Source organism: Meriones unguiculatus, chromosome 1 (genome assembly GCF_030254825.1).
Source record: "Meriones unguiculatus strain TT.TT164.6M chromosome 1, Bangor_MerUng_6.1, whole genome shotgun sequence".
Taxonomy (NCBI): domain Eukaryota; kingdom Metazoa; phylum Chordata; class Mammalia; order Rodentia; family Muridae; genus Meriones; species Meriones unguiculatus.
Genome location: NC_083349.1, coordinates 8,802,628 through 8,820,971, shown reverse-complemented (window position 1 = coordinate 8,820,971; position 18,344 = coordinate 8,802,628). Strand labels below are relative to the sequence as shown.

At 46.1% G+C, this 18,344-nt stretch overlaps 1 protein-coding gene across 1 annotated transcript in view; it reads right to left on the bottom strand.

Moving 5' to 3' along the window:
* LOC110563202 (deleted in malignant brain tumors 1 protein-like) overlaps positions 1–18,344 on the bottom strand; it is a 110,941-nt gene that overhangs the window by 29,903 nt on the left and 62,694 nt on the right. The window contains exons 25-38 of the mRNA XM_060376193.1: positions 17,253–17,564; positions 16,467–16,499; positions 14,057–14,210; positions 11,494–11,711; positions 10,589–10,900; positions 9,384–9,434; positions 8,518–8,556; positions 7,318–7,629; positions 6,807–6,830; positions 5,960–6,004; positions 4,327–4,641; positions 2,880–2,924; positions 2,079–2,393; positions 277–337 (exon numbers count right to left, since the gene is read on the bottom strand). Coding sequence (XP_060232176.1) covers positions 277–337; positions 2,079–2,393; positions 2,880–2,924; positions 4,327–4,641; positions 5,960–6,004; positions 6,807–6,830; positions 7,318–7,629; positions 8,518–8,556; positions 9,384–9,434; positions 10,589–10,900; positions 11,494–11,711; positions 14,057–14,210; positions 16,467–16,499; positions 17,253–17,564 — 2,236 coding nt within the window. The remainder of the gene's footprint in view (positions 1–276; positions 338–2,078; positions 2,394–2,879; positions 2,925–4,326; positions 4,642–5,959; positions 6,005–6,806; positions 6,831–7,317; positions 7,630–8,517; positions 8,557–9,383; positions 9,435–10,588; positions 10,901–11,493; positions 11,712–14,056; positions 14,211–16,466; positions 16,500–17,252; positions 17,565–18,344) is intronic.

The following is an 18,344-nucleotide window of genomic DNA, read 5'->3' as shown; positions in this document are numbered from 1 at the left end:
TTTCCGTTTTTACATATAACCCTTTGGACAGGGTCTCATGTAGTCTGGACTATCCTTAAATTCAGTTTTAGCCAATGAACTTTTACTCTCCCTGCCTTTACTTCCCGGGTGCCGGGCTTATAGGTGTGTGATTATACGCCCCGTGCTAGGCTGGAATCAAATGCAGGGCTTCGTTAACACGTTACACAAGCACTCTGCCAAGTCACAGAATGTCACTTCATATGATACACAAATTGGAACCTTAATCACAGGTGAGGCGACCTGTACGCATCTGACTCAGAGAAAACAGTAAAGAAAGAAGTACTACCGGATGACGTTGTCATTTCTGTCGCTGATGCTGAAATGGAAAAGCAAACAGAAACTTAGGAAGATCATTTTTTATTTAAAAAGTGGAAGCATGAGATAAATTAAAATTCCATATAAACAGCTTCAGGAATGTGAAACTAATTCAAAGAACAGGGTTTGTTGTTGTGTTGTGTTTTGTTTGATGAAGACTGAAACAGAGATAGGGATGTATGAAGGCAGGAAGTGGGAAACGCTCATTGCCTAGGGGGCAGTTTGTTTCTCTGAGAGGGGCAGAAAGGCCACATCTCTGGTGCAGTGAAAAGGATGTGTTCTGCTGAGCGGCAAATTACTAGGCACCTTCTTAATTCGACCCTTAACTTAATAATACTAACTTCTCAGGTAGGCAAAACTAGGATTGCAAAATGATGCCAAGTTGTTTGAACACTGGAAGGAAACAATTCCTTACAATAATGAAGCATAGTGTCGCCCTAGATTCAGTCTTCATTCTTGTTTGCTCACATCCTATTATAGCAGAACTGCATATTTAATTGTGGCCGTCTTTTGGAGACACGGGAACAAATGCTTTTGTGTTTAGTAACCACATCCTCAGTGCCTAGAGAGCTCTGCCGGCTTCACGGAGCATGCTCATGAAATACACATTAAACGAGCAGTCAGCACAGAGACTCTTAAGAGGTCAAAGCACTAAGAATAAGTGTTTATTGAGTGCTCAGGTCTAAATTAGGCATTTATGCCAACTCCCTCAAGGCTCAGGGAACACTGAGAGAGAGAGGACAAAAGAATGTAGGAGCTGGAAGATGGAGGGGTCCCATGTCTTAGGGCATGATATGGCTGTGACTGTCATGACTCACTGCCGTTATGGTTATCTGCATAAGATGAAGCTGACAAGATCAGCCAATAGACCAGCAGGCAGCATTAGTTGGACTCAGTGAATTACAAAAAAAAAAAAAAAAAAAAAAAAAGAAAAAGAAAGCAAAAAGGAAAGAACATGAAAGGAGAGAGGGGGCATGTGGGTAGAATCCAGGTATTCATGGAAAGTAGGAGGAGGGGATTGGGGATGGATGTGATCAAGATACATTGATTGAAATTGTCAAAGGATAAATAAAACCTAAAAAGAAATATACATACATACATATATATATATTAAATCAATAGATGCATGACTTAAATTCTCTTAGCCTAGTCTCTGCTCTATCCAGGGTTATTTTTATTTCGTCTGATTTTTTTTTCTCTATTTTACTTTATGTTGGGACAGAGCTAAAGAAAACATAATCCACAAACTTTGCTGAATTAAACAAAGAAACAACAAAACAACAGGAAACCATCCCAAATGAGAAGCCAAGAGGAAACAGTTTAAACCAAGAAAGAGAAACTGTGCTGTGTTCATAGACGTCTCAAGACCAGTACCAAAAGCCAGCCCTAGAGCTCAAAGCAGACAATCTGAGGAAATGCCATGACTGTAGTGATAAGTGGACAGAAAACCTTGAGAGTCCTTAACGAAGGTACAGCTGCAGGCTCTGAGGGGAACTCGTGGGTGTCATGTCAAGCGTGGCGTACTGAGGGAGGCTAGGAGTGATAGATCGGCCTTCCAGAGCAAGGGCGGGGTGGGAAGTGGGTGCTGTTATACGCACATCAAGCACAGCTGCCCCAGCAAGCCTTGGAATGTTGAGACAGGGCTCTGGGCAAAATCAGCAGACCCCAACAGGAGCCAAAGGTCCCCAAGTTAATTTCTAGTACCTTCACCAAGAATCACTGACAAAGTCAGCAGCGAGTACCTGAGCAGATAACACCAGCGTCTTCATGGTGGCCACAGTTGTGGACAGACAATCCTTGGTGGTGGCAGCGGCCTAGCGAGGTCTCAGTGCCCTGGCACTTCACGTCATCCAGGAAGATGCTCCCCATGCCCTCTCCAAAATGGCCACTCCCAAGGGCGCTGACACCCTCCCCGCAGTCCAGCTGCCGGCATACCACCTGGGCATCCTCGATGTCCCAAAGGTCATCACAAACAGTGCCCCATGTGCCATTGTGATGGACTTCCACTCGCCCTTCACATCGGTTCTTTCCATCCACCAACCTGATCATGAGCTGGTCTGAGGAAGATTCAGAGGTTAGTCCTGGGGTGCCATGGCATCTTGGTGGGCCTTTCCTTAGCTCTTAATACTATTCCTCTAAATCTCAGAACTATAGGAACTCTAGCTTCCTGCCTCTAGGCCCCACAGGACTATACCAAATTAATGACTCTAAGTTCACTGAGCTGTTTTCTCTGGCTGATTCTGATTTCTTATCTCCAGGCTAAACATATGTTACAGTTATTACAATGATAATCATATCCTTGGATCCAAGTCATGAACTCGCGTTAGGCATTGGTATGAAATATGTCAAACTCAAGTTTCATCTTTTTCTTTTAGAACAAGCTTGTCCCTGGTGCAAGGAACCCCTCTGTGTCACCTTCTCCTTTGTCATCAGAGGGAGGCTGAGCTCTAGGTAGCCAGCGATAGTATAGGCTATAAACTTGGGAAGGTCCCTAGAAAGATCCGATAATGAGGATGTAGTGAGAAAAGCAATGAGAATATTACCAACTCTGGGAGCCACTTCTGCCAATGCCGAAGCAACACCAACAGCTGAAAGAATAAACGCAGAAGCATTCACATCAGTGGGGGTTCACCCGATAAAATACCACACACCAAGTGGGCACTAATCTCATCATGCCCATGTGATGGGCACACAGGTGGTGTGATCATATGTGAAGGAGCCAGTCCACGCAGATTACGCCTCTGAGCCACCTTGCCCTCGCCTGAATTACTAATACTCACTGGACATACCTTTTGCCCTTCCTGGCAGGTGGCGCTTAGGGGATTTGTGGCCACAAAATAGGAAATGGACACGTGCTGCCATTTTAACTTAGACTTTGTAATCCCCCAGGGCTATGAAACTAAGTCTTCAGATATAAACAAAACAAGATCGGAGGCACAGCCTCTCCTCACCGTGATCGTCACACCATCTCGCAGCCTCACCTCTGCCTGGCCCAATAGGAGGTGGAGAATGAGGTATATCAGGCAGTGGTAATTAATAAGAAAATAAGGTCTTAGTGGGTTTTTTGGTCATTTTTTTTAACTTTTAAAAATTTATTCTCTCATATACTGTATTCCAGTCATAATTTTCCTTCCCTCCTCTCCTCCAGGCTCCCCCTCCTCCCCCGCTGCCTCCCCTCTCTCTCACAATCCACTCCTCCTCTGTTTCCCTTCAGAAAAGGGCAGGCCTCTCAGGGTTATCAACAAAACGTGGTGTATCAGGTTGCAATGAAAATAGGAGCATCCTCTCGTATTAAGGCTATACCAGGCAACCCAGGAGGAGGAGACAGCCCCTGCTTGTACCGTTAAGAGTCCCACAAGAAGACCAATCTACACAACCAGAACATATCTGCAGAGAGCTTAGGCCAGACCCCTGCAGGCTCCCTGGTTGGTGGTTCAGTCTCTGTGAGCCCCTATGAGGCCAGGTTAGTTAATTCTGTGGGTTTCCTTGTGGTGTCCTGACCCCTCTGACTCCCACAACCTTTCCTCTTCTCGTCTAGAGGATTCTTTGGTCAAGTTTTTTGAGTGTTTACCTAAATTTGTCCCTTTGTGGCAAGAAAGTCCCAACATGGGCAACACAATGAGGAAAGTATTTGCCTAGTGAAGCCGTCTAAAATCTCATCATGAGGGCTTAGGAGCTTGATATACATAGAAAGACCATTCCCAGGAGTTTAATGGCCCTAGTCTGGCTTTCAGGTACATTATTACTTATAGGACTTCTGTGTGTAAGGCCTGAGGAAAAGGCTGTAACAGTGGATAATGGACACTCATTTCCTGACACTAGGGTGACCAATGCTGGTGGCTGTTGGAGTCCAGTGTGCCTGAAGGGCATGAGACTCTGAGTACAAAAGCCAGGACGAGTTCGCCTCAGCAGGGACCCTGTGTCCTTCCCTGTTGATCTGCCTGGTCTGTTGCTTGGGAAGAGAATAAATGTCCAGCAGAGATCAGGTACCTGTACAGATGGCTCCTGCATCCTCATGGTGCTCACAGTTGTGCACAGACAGGCCAAGGTGGTGGCAGTGCCCCAGGTTGGTCTCTGTGCCCAAGCACCTCACGTCGTCTAGGAAGATGGGGCCAGACCCGTCGCCAAACAGACTGCTCCTGGGGGCTGCCAGGGCCCCCCCACAGCCCAGTTGCTGACATACCACTTGAGCGGCCTGTATGCTCCAAAGATCATCACACACAGACCCCCAGGTCCCATTGAAATAGACTTCTACGCGGCCCTCACAGTGGCTTCTCCCACCAGCCAGTCTCACCAGCAGCAGATCTGCGGGAGTCAAGGGTCAAGTCAGTTGAGGGTCCTTCAGAGCTCAAAGGGATAGCGCATAAAGCCGGAGAATCCTAGCTTTGTGTGCAGCCTGCTGTTCGGGTAGCATGCATCAGTCTATGAAGGGATGTGATGATGTGGGATACCAAATACACAAAGGTACACATATGACTGCTTTCTGTACTGGAAATTTAACATGTTTCTATCTGTGCTGGATTGTTGTCCTGGGCAGTTTTGTTATGGGAATGAAGGCCACAGACTAGCATTGAGGAAGATGTACCTAAAAATACTGTGCTCCCATGGAGCAGTTTCCCTAGACTTCTTTTTACCATTTCTTTTGAGATAAGAGTCTCACTAATTTTCCTAGGCTGGCCTCGATCTCACTCCCAGGCAGGCTTGGAGCATGCAATCCTCTTGCCTCAGTCTCCCAATCAGCTCTGGTTTCCAGGCATTTGTACCATGCTCAGTCCCAGTGTTCACTGTTTTTAAGGTCTTTTTTTTTTTTTCTTCAGAAAGTAGCTTTCTAGAAACTGAAAATGACGAACCACATGCTGAGAATCCGGAATGTGTTTCTAACTTGGTTCATCAGATAGGATGGAATTTAAAAAGTAAGACTAGTTGTGCATTACTGGAATGTAGAGAGCTGTAAAGTATTTATCAGAGGGGATGCAGCAGCCCCAAGGCAAAACAGGGAATCAACCAGGAAAATACTCTCGAACTAAAGCAGATAAAGTCTGTTCTCAGTGTCTGAGCCCTCAGGACTGGGGAGGGCTCTTTTCCAGGGTTCACTGGAGCGCAGTGTGGAACACCAGCCTTTGAACAGCAGATGCTGCAGTTGAGGTGGGGAGGGGGGAAGGTAAATTGGCTCTGTCCTTAAGAAGACCCCACAGTAGGAGAGGCCTGTGTCACAAGCTTTCATGAGCTTCTTTGTCATGTAGCATCAGGGCCATGAGAACAATGTTCTCGCTGTCTGTCTCCGTCTCTGTCTGTCTCTCTCTGTGTGTACATTAGATGTCATCTAAGGTTTATTCTTCAGGATACCATCTACCTCGAGTTTTGGAGACAAGGTCTTTTATTTTTACCTGGGGCTGGCTGATTTGGCTTGACTGGCTGGCCAGCAGTTCCTAGGATCTGCCTGTCTCCATTTGACCCAAACTGGGACTCCAGGCATGCGCCACCATGCCCAGGTTCTGGGGACTGAGCAGATCCTCGTGCTTGCATGGCCAGCGCTTACCTACTGAGCTGTCTTATTTCGTTTTTGTTAGTCACAAACAGCTTCAGAACAGAGATTGACAGACTGTAAGAGCAGAGGAAGTACCTATTGGATGGAAACCATGTAGATGTTCCTCAGGAGCTGAAGTGGCTGTACAGGTAAGAATGGGGGAGGGAAAGTCATCACAAACACATTCTAAGTAAGCAAAACGCAATCTCATACACAACATATATTTGGTTGTTCGAGACAGGGTTTCTCTGTGTAGCCTCGGCTGTCCTGGACTCCCTTTGTAGAGCAGGCTGGCCTCAAAACTCTCAGAGATCCGCCTGCCTCTGCCTCCCTGGAATTGCAATCTCATATCCTTAAGGGTCATCTAAATCATATAAGTAAGTTGGCCTTTAAACAACCCCACCAAGTAGCTGATGGAATAGTTTCCACTTAAAATGTGATAATGGCTCGTGCACATGTATTCATTATTCTAAATTAGAATGAGAGGTTAGATTCATGTTGGGACCATGAAGCTGTGGCCTCATGTCAGGTCATCAGTTTCATCCAAGGTCCAAAGTGTAGGCTGTAGATAGAGAAGGAGGCCTGGCCCCAGGTTCATCTGCCTCTAGGACCACCTGCACTGCTTGACCTGCTAAGCTCTCTGTTGCATAAACATTTTGGGTCAAAAGCAGGTATCGTGGTTTCCTGCTGAAACACAGTGTTCATGTGTAGAAGGGATGATGCACTAGTTAATATGGTAATGTCCAGACCACCTTTCCTCTGGGTGCCTGGTGGGGCCCCAGGGACAGGGAAGCAGCCCTGGATCTAAACCTTCTTCAACGGTCTAGATCTCTGGGAATTGTCCCAATGATTTAAAACTCAGGAGAGAAACCCAGTGTGGTATCCCTTTTGGTAGACTCTGGTCACCAGGCAGGAAGTACAGTATTCATGAACTCATAGATACCTGGATGTCTGTTGGCTGAAGAATCTGCAGAGAGAAGGGAAATAGGAGATGGCAGATATTAGTAGCCATGATGGTGAATTGGCCTAAAGGACATGGTCTTCATTTAATTGGAATTGAAGGACGTGGGTGTGAGCAATTCTTCGTAAGCACCATTGGCTGTCCCCTCTACTGTGGGCTTTCGCCTGCCTAAAAACCTGGGAATGTGATTCTGACAGAAATGATCTTAGTGACAAACATTGCAACAAGTTAGCCAATTTGTGGACTTTATGATTTCTTAGATGCTCGACTAAACATTGTAAACATTGCATGCAGGTTGTCTTGTTGACTCCTACCAACCCTATGAGGCTAGTGCTATTGTTTTCTTTATTTTATGGCTAGTTAATCTTTTCAGACACATAGTTTGAAAACAGACACCGTAAGTATTGAAAGCATAGTTTTCAATGTTGGCAAAGAAACCCACTGTCTTGACCAGCATTTAGGCTTGACTGATCTAGGAGAGGCCTTCCCTTACCTGAACAGATGACACCAGCATCTTCCTGGTGCCCACAGTTGTGGGTGTGCCAGTCTCTGTGAGGGCACTGTGCCAGGGAAGACTCCTTTCCTGTGCAGTTGACATCATCAAGGATGATGCTTCCTGACCCAGGGCTGAAGCTGGTGCCTGGCAGGGCCGATAAAGCTGTACCGCAGCCGAGCTGTCTGCAGACCACGTGGGCATCCTCTATGGACCAGCTGTCATCACACACAGTACCCCAGGTGTTGTCATGGTACACTTCAACTCGGCCTTCACACCTGTTTGTCCCATTCACCAGCCGCAGGTCCAGACCTCGGTGGATAATTCAAGAACAACCCCCTTGAGGGTTCATCCTCAAAGGCTACTAGAAAAATCAGCTATTTCCTGGGAGTCATGAATTGATGGTAAAGATGGCAGACCCACTTCCCCTTCATTTCATTTCAAATAATTTCAAGTCTTGTCCTCGGCACCACTCAATGTGTGTTTCAAGATGGTGTTTGGTAAAGAAATGATTGTTCCTTGGCTAGCTGGACCACGAACTTACCCTGGGTCCTCTTGCTGCAAGTTCCAAATCTTGGTCTCTGATACTCACAAAGTTTATTTTATTTTATTTTTCATGAGGAGATGCTCTACCTGTTGTGCGTAGTCTCTCTCTCTCTCCCTCCCTCTCTCTCTCTCTCTCTCTCTCTCTCTCTCTCTCTCTCTCTCTCTCTCTCTGTGTGTTTGTGTGTGTGTACTGATCAAGGGATGGTAGCAGTAAGACACCAGGACCAAGTGTGTCCCATGTGTCAAGGTGTTCCAGAGACTAAGAAGGGCAGTCACTGTATGCTGAGGCTCATAAACAAAGGCTGTCATGTCAGAAGAGAAGAAAAGGTCAGAAGACAGCCATGATCAGTTCCTAGGTAGGGCTGGGTAGGAACAGCACGGTGCCCTGAGTCTTAACAGGAGCCAACTTCCACACTAGCCCCCTGCAAATCACTCTTGCTTCTTGCAGTATTTTCTAGTCCCAGATTTTCTAGATGGGCCTGACATTTCAAGTCCTCCCTCTAGCAGCATCCATCAGTGGGGACAGCCCGAGCTGGGGGAGGAGGGTGGGAATAGACAGTGTGTTGAGCAGGGATGCTTCTCCTCCGGCAGTGCTGGAATCTGGGCTCAAACACTACAGAGGGAAAGGCAACTGAGGAGAGAAAAGAAGGTTACCTGCTGATGTGGGCCCTTCTGGCTGCTTCTCTACCAATGCTAAAGATGGATAGAAAGCAAGAGAAGAAAATTATACAACATCGTTGTTAAGTGTCAAGCATCTTCAACTCTTTGTCAATTTCCAGTGGGCTCTCTACCTTCAGGGCTATCTAAAGACAGCTTCTAATCACATTCTTTCCTGGTACTCTTCTCTGTAAAGAATAGTCCTTCCATCCCTCAATCAGTATGTTCACAATGAATACAAACTACTTTATAAGCCAAATAAAAACAGAGCCTGGGGTTAACAAATTAAAAAAAAAAAAAAACAGATACAGTTTAAAAAGCATCCTTTGAGGACCTCCACTACCAGGAAAACCCACACTGGTGCTTCCTCTGGAGGCTTGGGGGTCATTCTCTCAATTTTTTTCTGCATGTTGAACTTTGGTTTTTGAGGAATGTCCTGAAGAGCAGCTGACTGAATTTGAAATGTGGCAACTACTGGGCCCCAAAGAGCCGGAAGCAAATGAAAAAGTTAACGGTTTGGCTTCTTCATTCTTAGTTCTGCCAGGGAGAAAGGAGTATGCAGAGGGAAATTCTCACAGTTTTCTGGTCAGAAGATAGTGGCTGACATCTACATAGCACATTCTGTCACACGCCAAGTATTGTGCCAACCTCTCCCTCTTGCCCAAGGAAAGTCACCCAAGGATATATCCCAAGGATGTCAAGGCCACCACCCACATCACTCTTCTGGAGGAGATAGTTCAGAGATTTGCTCAATTAAGAGATGTCAAAGACAGGAGGTTTGGCCTCTCAACCTGTTCCCTACTTTGCAGTGTGACTTTGCCAATGCAAGTCACAGCCAATCAATCAAGAAAAACTGACATTACCTGAAATCATATCACTCTCAGGAAATGATGCTGTTGCGTGGGACAGAGAGCCTGTAAAAGACACAAGAAAAGGAGAAAGTCACCGCCACCTCTCTTCAGGCTATTAAACCCTGCAGGGAATCCTGCTTATTTGAACCATTTGTTTGGGGAAGAAACCAAAGCCATATTATACCACCTACACATCTAAGAGTGACCCCAAGTCACCACCCAAGTTTCTAGATTCCTAGGTCCATTCTGTCCTGACAATGAACACTAGAATATAATTTTCTTTCTTTTTAAATAAACTATGGTCGCAGTGATAGTAACCTGTATGAAGCATTTTTCTTGCTGGTTGGTTTGGTTTTGTAATTCTAACTTTTAATTAATTAAGCAGTTGTTCAATTTTAAAGATAAGATCCTATATCCAGGCTAGCCTCAGATTTGCTGTGACCTTGCTGTGTAGCTGTCATGTGGGTGCTGGGAACTGAACCTGGATCTTTTGGAAGAGCAGCCAGTGCTCTTAAGCATTGTGTCATATCCAGGCCCATGTTAGAAATATTTCTCACATGATTTCATATTCACTGTGTGTGGTGGTTTGAGTGAAAAAGGCCCACACAGGTTCGTATATCGAATGCTTTGTCCCCAGCTGGTGGAACTGTTTGGGAAGGACTGGGAAGTGTGGGGTTTGGAGGTATATCCCTGGGGGCAGGCATTGAAGTTTCAAAAGTGTAAGAAATTCCAGTGAGCTTGATCTGCTTCTCTGTGTGGATTAAGATGTGAGTTCTCAGGTACTGTACCAGCACCATGTCTACCTGCCTGTGGACATGCCCCCCACTGTGATGCTCATGGACTCTAACCCTCTGGAACCATGACCCCCAAATGAAATACTCTCCTATAAATTATCTTAATCATGGCATTTTATCATAGCAATCATACAGTAGTGAAGATACTGTGTTTGTGTTTAGGTGTGGTCTGTTATCAGCATGGGACCATGGCTTTCTGTTTAAGCTGATAAAGTTTGAAGCTTCCTTGTAAAAAGAACTCAAATAAAGAGCCAGGTTAAAGGAACTGGTTATGAAAAATCACACCTTGAGTAGGAGGTAGGTAATGTTGGAAACAGTGGCCTGGGGACTGTCCTAGATTCCTTTCCTGCTTTCTGTGTGGTGGGGCAGAAGGCTCCCAGAACTGAAGAGTCATTAACCCACCTGGTTGAGAACCCAGCCCACCTGAGCAGATGACGCCAGCATCCTCATGGTGGCCACAGTTGTGGGCAAACCAGCCACCGTGCAGACACTGCCACAGTCTGGCCTCCGTTCCCATGCACTCCACATCATCCAGGACGATGGGGCCTCGGCCTCGTTCAAAATGTGCTCGGCCAGTGGCTGCTACCGCCCCACCGCAGCCCAGCTGCTGGCACACCACCTGGGCATCCCTCAGGTCCCAGCTGTCATCACACACCGTGCCCCAGCTGCCATTGTAGTGCAGCTCCACACGGCCCTCACATGGGTGGCTGCCACTGGCTAGTCTGAGTACCACATCTGAAAGAGTAGACAAACGGGGAGGCCCCCCTTTGTTGATGAGAACTCGAAGGTAAGGGTACATGTTCTCTGCCTCTGCTAGCTTCAAGGGCTCCGCCCTCACATTGGAGAGGGCACCTTATGGGTCAAAGCTGGCTACTGAACACCTTGAGCTTGATGTAAATGTGATATGTGATCCAGGGAGAGGTTTTTTTAATACCCCCCCACACACACCTTGGGTTAATTTTATATTTTATAAAACTCAAGGAAAGCTCTCAAAAGCCTCTTGTAATGTGATGATATTGAGCTTGTAAACACTGTCATTCTACCATTTGTGAACTCATTATTAACACAGTTGTGGATAAAACAAGTTCAATCATGGGGCCAGCTGAGTCCCCTTTCTCCTAACAGTTCATAGACCTCTAAGCTTAGACGTGTGCATCTAAGCCCAGAGCAATATCAGCCAGTCTCTTCAGCTTACACCTGAGCAGCTATGACTGACAAGGAGCTTGGGAATCACTCTCAAATCCTTAGCACCCCAGTGACTGAGTGTCCATCTGACGTCAGTGCCATCAGCAAGCAGGGTCAGTGGCTGACATGATGAAAGGACCTACCAGTGTCTTTCTCGTCTTGCAACAGAGACTCGTAAGATGCAAGGAATCCGATGTTGGTGACAATTTCATCACTGTGGAACACCACGCTCATGTGGCTCGAAGAAGAGGTAAATACCGGGGTGGTTTCTGAGCAGAATCTCCCCAGGGAAAATGATTCACTCTGTGGGCCATCAAAAATCTCAATGAAGTCGTAAGGGCAGCCATAGAAGTTTTCCATCCTGTGAACGAAATGGCACCATTCAGGCCTTATTTTCTTGGTCTTTTTCTCCAGAACTGACTTTCCAGATGGTTACAGCAAGGGTCAGGCAAAGTCACAGCAAACCTATAACTCTTCCTACAGGTTGGAAGAAGGGCTGATCTTACTGGCATCTGCAAATCTTCCTTTCTATTTCTTTGTTTGTGTGTTGTTTTTTATAATTTATTTATTTATATTATTCACTTTGTATCCCAGCCGTAGCTCCCTCCCTCAGCTACTCCCACTCTCACTCCCACCCTCCCTCCCTCTTCTCTTCCCATTCCCCTCCCTGCAGCTCACTGATAGCAGAGGTCCTCTTCCCCTTTCCATCTAACCCTAGCCTATCAGGTCTCATCAGGACTGGCTGCATTGTCTTCTTCTGTGGCCTGGTAAGGCTGCTCCCTACTCAGGGGGAGGTGATTAAAGAGCCAGCCACTGAGTTCATGTCAGAGACAATCTCTCTTCCCATTACTAGAGAAACCACTTGGACACTGAGCTGCCATGGGCTACATCTGTGTAGGGGTTCTAGGTTATCTCCATGCATGGTCCTTGTTTGGAGTATCAGTCTCAGAAAAGACCCCTGGGCTCAGATTTTTTGGTCCTGTTGCTCTCCTTGTGGAGCACCTGTCCCTTCCATGTCTTTCTATCTCCCCCTTCTTTCATAAGATTCCATGCACTCTGCCCAAAGTTTGGCTATGAGTCTCAGCATCTGCTTTGATACCCTGCTGGGCAGAGTCTTTCAGAGGCTCTCTGTGGTAGGCTCCTGTCCTATTCCCTGTTTTCTCCCTCTTCCGATGTCATCCTCTTTGCCTTTCTGAATGGGGATTGAGCATCTTATCTAGGGTCCTCCTTGATTAGCTTCTTTAGGTGTACAGATTTTAGTATGATTATCCTATATTATATGTCTAATATCCACTTATAAGTGAGTCTAATTTTTTGTATTAAAAATTATTTTCACATAATATGTTCTGGTCACACTTTCCCCCTCCTCCTCACTCACCCAACTCCATGACCTTTCTTTTCTTTCTTTAAATGACAAATAAACAAGCAAACAACAAACAAAAATCTCTATCTCTCTCACACACCTACACCCCCCACCCCACAAACCCACACACAAGCCAAGAAAAATGGAACTCAAAAGTATACAAGCAAAATACCAACAAGACAAATAAAAAAATACCCAAATCAATTTAAGATCAAAGAATCTACAAAATACTATTCATTTTCTTTTAATTTGTTAAAGTTCCAATTCAATAATATCTTTTCAATTCATACTATAAGCTCGTGAAATTTAATTTACACGATACTGATGGCTTATAGCAAAAAGAAAATCTCCCACTTCCCCCCACTGGTCCCCGCACTTTATTCCCCTTCCCAGAAGCAGTTCCTTTTTTTCAGTGTAAGGAAACACATAGTTTTCATGTGAATGGTGGCAGATTTGACAGTTACCCCCTGTTTTCTTGCTTCTCATTCTGTAGAAATAGTCGCTTAGTCTGTGACAGTAACATGTGGTTGTACCAGAAATCTGCTTAGTGGATACTCTGCTGATGGACAACTAGATTAAGCCCAACCTATTGTCATCATATGAGAGTTGCATGCCTCTTCTTGTACTCACAGGACTTACATTTCTGAGATTTGTGAACTTAAGATTTGATCAATATTATTAGGCAGGCTAAGGAGAATTATAGGTCTTCCGTAGTTTATGTAATTTATATATGCATGTGCTGTGGGCATCCAGACCTCCACAATTCCTTCCTTTCTGATTCCTTCCCTGGCTTCCCTCCCCTCAACTTTTCCTCCCATGTTCACATGCTCTCTGTTTCTAATGTTTATTTATTTTTACCTATTGGTTTATTTTGAGACAGGTCTCACAGTGTAGACCTGGCTGGCCTTGAACTCACTGAGACCGCCTGTCTTTGTTTGTGGAGTGCTGGGATTAAAGGCCTATGCCACCACGCCCATTTTTTAAAATGAATTTTCTACCCACTGAATCCATTCAGTGCTTTCTGTGTGTGAATGGATATGGGACCATCTACCGGGGCATGGGTAGCCTCTCAGTGCCTGCATCCCTGAAGAAAAATGTCTCTCTCTTTCCCAGTAGCTATCAACTGCCAATAATTCCTCAGACAGGGATGGGTTCTTCGGGAACCCTTCATTATCCATGCTGGCATTTTGGCTGGCTTCATTTCGTGCAGGTCTTGTGCATGAAATTTCAGCCGTTACGAATCCATGTATGCAACAATGCTATTATGCCCAACAAAGAGGCAGCACACCTGATGTATACATAGCCAAGTAATGATATTATATATGCAGAAAATATTTACTCACTTGACCACTTCAAAGGAGAGTCTGATGTGAGCGCTGGTGTCCACTTGTATGTCCCAGACACATACCACATTTGTGGGATATTTTTTAGGATACCAAGGGCTGGAGAAGGAGCCTGAACTATTTGTGAGCAAACCACCGCAATGGAAATTTTCGTCTGTAAAAAAGGAAGGAAATCCCATGAGGAGACAATGATGTCTAATGCTTTTTGCTTTTTTTTTTTTCTTCAATGTCAAGAGGAGATGCAAGAAAGCAGAAGTAAAGAAAACAAGCTGAGTGTTTGGGGCGCACACCTCTAAACCCAGCACCGGCAAGGCTGAGGACAGGATCTCAAACGTGAGGCTGGTAGTATGAGCTGAAGAGTCTGAAGAAAAACAACAATACCACCAAAAAGTAGGGAAGCCTGGCAGTGGTGGTGCAGCCTTTAATCCCAGCACTTGGGAGGCAGAGGCTGACGGGTCTCTGTGAGTTCAAGGCCAGCCTAGTCTACGGAGCTAGTTCTAGGACAGCTAGAGCTACACAGAGAAACCCTGCCTTGGAAAACCATAAAAAGAAAGGAAAAGTTACTTTTTTTGATGAAGTGTGTGTGTGCCTTTGGAGGATGGAAGAGCACATTGGGTCCCTTGGAACTGAAGTTAAAGGCAGTTGTGAGATGTCTAATACAGGTATTGAGAATTGAACTCAGGTCCTTCGCAAGAACTACAAGTACTCTTAAAGGATGAGCCACGCCTCCAGCCAGAGGGTGGTGGCAAGGGGAAACACTTTTTTTGAAACAGGGCTAGAGTAGCTCAGGCTGACTATATAGCTGGAGACGACCTTCAACTCCTGAGATCATCCAGCCCTCACGTCCTGAGAGCTGGGATTATAGGCATGTACCATCATGCAATGCTAGTGACTGAACCAGGGCTTCCTATGTGCTGGATGAGCACTCTTCCATCTGAGCTACATGCCCGCATCAGCACCGACTTCGACAGATGAAGATCATTCACTTTGAGAAATGATGGCATCTAGAACTAAACAGGCTGTGTGAACTCGGGTGCACAGGTAGGTTTACTTGTGCAAACCCAATGGGGTGAAGACACAAAGACAATACTAACCAAGATAGCCTTTCTTCCTATGCTGTGCTGTAGAACAGCTCACACTAGGGCAATGCTTTTCAACTTATAGGTCAAGACCCCCCCAAAGGTGGCCGCGCATCAGGTATCCTGCACATCAGATATTTATTGCAGTTCATAACAGTAGCAAAGTTACAGGGAGTCATGAGGAACTCTATTAGAAGGTCTCAGCATTAGGAATATTGAGGATCCAAAACTGACTTTATTAAAAGAAATAATAATGGGAGGGTATTCAACTCATCTAGGAGCTTAGCTCCTACATAAACAAACCAAAATCAACTCAGTAGAAATTGTCATCACCAATTAGAAACTGCCAACTCACCCCTAACTAGGAACGTCCAACTTTAGTGATCCAAAGGAAAATGCTGGCACCCTTTCACCAAGCAGACATTTGTCTTACCTCCAAGTTTGCCCTATCAAAGCCTGCCCTCTTGGTGAAGCCCCAAACAACTCCGGCTTGCAGCTGCTCAATTCAAAATGGCTATCTGCTCAAAATGAGTTATTTAAAGTTTTAATGTGCTAAGGCTCATCTTTTAAATAATTATATACAAGTTGGAGCTGACCTCAAGACCAAGCTTAATTATCCAGATAGCATAACTGGAACTCTTGCGCTTGGTGTGGGATTATCTATAGACTCCCTGTGCGGCAGCTTCTGACATATTAAAAGAAGAAATGTCATCCACCAGATACAGGATGAGTTAAACTAGAAAGAGGAGCACATTCAAGAAGAGCTTCTGCAAAGCTGCAGTACCTGTCATGATGTCACCAGCGGAGTCTGAAAATGCACAGAAAAAAAAAAAAAAGGAAAAAGGTCATGGCCAAGAATTTGTATCCATATTTATTTTTTTCTTAAAATACTGAAGACTACTGAAGCAATCACTCCCCCGTGCCCAGTGAACAGAGATGGCCCTGACTCTTAGGGAGCATGCGCATTTGCACCTCGCAAGTATGGCCGGGGCCCACAGCATGCATCCCTGGAACTTCTAGTTCCTCGCTCTATCTGGAATCTCTCCATACTCTCATCCCTGCCAGCACCTGGTACCGTCTCTGCCGAACCAGCAGCCGAGAGATTTCAACCCCGGGGAATCTGAAACTTCCCTTTCTCCCTCTCATCTTCCCGCCCTCTGCAGCAGTTCACCCCCACCGCGTTGCCATCCGTCACGGGCATTACTGCTTTTGTTAATTAGAAAGAGAGCATCTAAGCGGGCGGTTCTCTCCAGCCTCAGAGCTAGAACGCTGCCTGGGATTCCCGCCCATGGAGGCCCTGGCAACTGACCAAATGTATTGACAGACAGTACCTGCCGGTCCGCCGCTTGGTGTCTTATCAATACCTATTCAAAGACAGATGTGACAGTAAAAGACAGACTAAATGAGGCAGCCGCATGACTCTCCAGAAAAAGAGAAAAAGCAGGCACTTTGTTCAGAACCAGACGCGCTCTGGGTCATCTGGGAAAGCAGAATTAAAACTCATCCTGGCTAGTGAAGAGATAGTGAGCTAGAGGGAGGGGTCACACGATGCCCTGGCGTCCGGGTGCAGCATGGGCATGGTTCCTGTTCGATTTTGGCCAGTCACTATGCCAGCAGAGCCTCTGTGACAGATGAGCTGGGCCTCTGGCCCAGGACCTCAGCCAGGCAATACTTAGAGAACGTGGCCCCGCATGTGGTGTTGGATATGCCCTTGGGAGGCTTATCAGTTGAATACAGATGCTGTAGTCTCTATTTCATCAGAAGCCTTGGAGGTTAAGGAGAATTCAGATGCTCTGGTTGTAGAACACAGTCTGGCATTCACAGAACACTCGGTGGGCATTGGATTGTTACTAGCACCCAGGCATGCCATGGTATGTGATATCTGATAATACTAACCACTTATGTAATTGCTAGTTTCCAGGTAAGACTTTAAGCACTTTACGGATGCCAGAATCTAAAATAGAAAACTAACTCCTAAGCAAACTGACTTAAAAATTGGCTCAAAGCCCAGCGCTCATTGCTGACTGCTTGCCTGCTGGTATTGACACCTTCTTTCCCAGTGGCTGGGGGTTGGCAAGGTTCTCTCCCGGACACGTGACTCAAGCCATGCCCCTCACCTGAACAGACCACGCTGGCGTCCTCATGGTGCCCACAGTTGTGGGAGAACCATCCGCGGTGTGTGCATTGCCAAACCTTGGCTTCGTCCCCCATGCACTGCACATCGTCCAGCACAACGCGGCCCACGCCTTTATCAAAGTGGCTCCCAGCCGGGGCTGCCACAGCCTTTCCGCAGCCCAGCTGCTGGCACACCACCTGGGCATCTGCCAGGTCCCAGCTGTCATCACACACCGTGCCCCAGGTACCGTTGTAGGAGATCTCGACTCGGCCCTCACACCTGTGGCTGCCATTCACCAGTCTCAAGGCCATACCTGGAAATGGAAAAATAGGTGCTTGGGATGTGGCATTGTCCTCATAGTCTAGGATCATCTGTATGTCGAAAAAATTGTTCTTCATGTTGGACCATAGGAGTGGCCCCGTGATCTGAGATAAAAATAGTTTTCTTTTAGAGATATTTATCTACTTAGAGATAAAATAGTCTTGTTTTATGACTGCTGTTTTATTAATGCCTGTTAATTAGAATCGCTCTATGCATGTATGTATGTAAGTTTGTGTGAGTGTGGCCACATGTGTGGCGGTCAGAAGACAGCCTTGGTAGTTGGTCCTTGCCTTGTTTGAGACTCATCTCTTCCTCACCCCTGCATCCAGTTCCCACCAGTCTAGCAGGCTTGTGAACATCTGGGAATTCTCCTGTCTCTGCCTCCCAAACTCGGGGTTTTTGATCCACGGAATCATCTCCCAGCCCAGTATTTCAGAGTCTCTTAAGCTCTTGAAAGTATCCCAGCTGGAGGATAAATTACATCAAGCATCCGAGAGCTCTGGGATGCTCCTGCTTCCCGCTGCAGGACCCGAGAGGTCCAGGTTCTGGGTGGCGTATGTTTAACCAAGTCGGAAGGAAGTAGACTGACAGTTATATATACTTTGTGACAGTTCCAGAATAATCTTTCACATCACTTGTCCTTCCTTTGGGGAGGGAAGGTCTCAGTGGGATTCTCTATCGGCATGCACACTGTGTGAGACAGGAGACCACAGTCATATATGTTCCTACGTGCTTTAGTGGGAGACAGCGACTTTTGGGCAGCAGAGCAGGG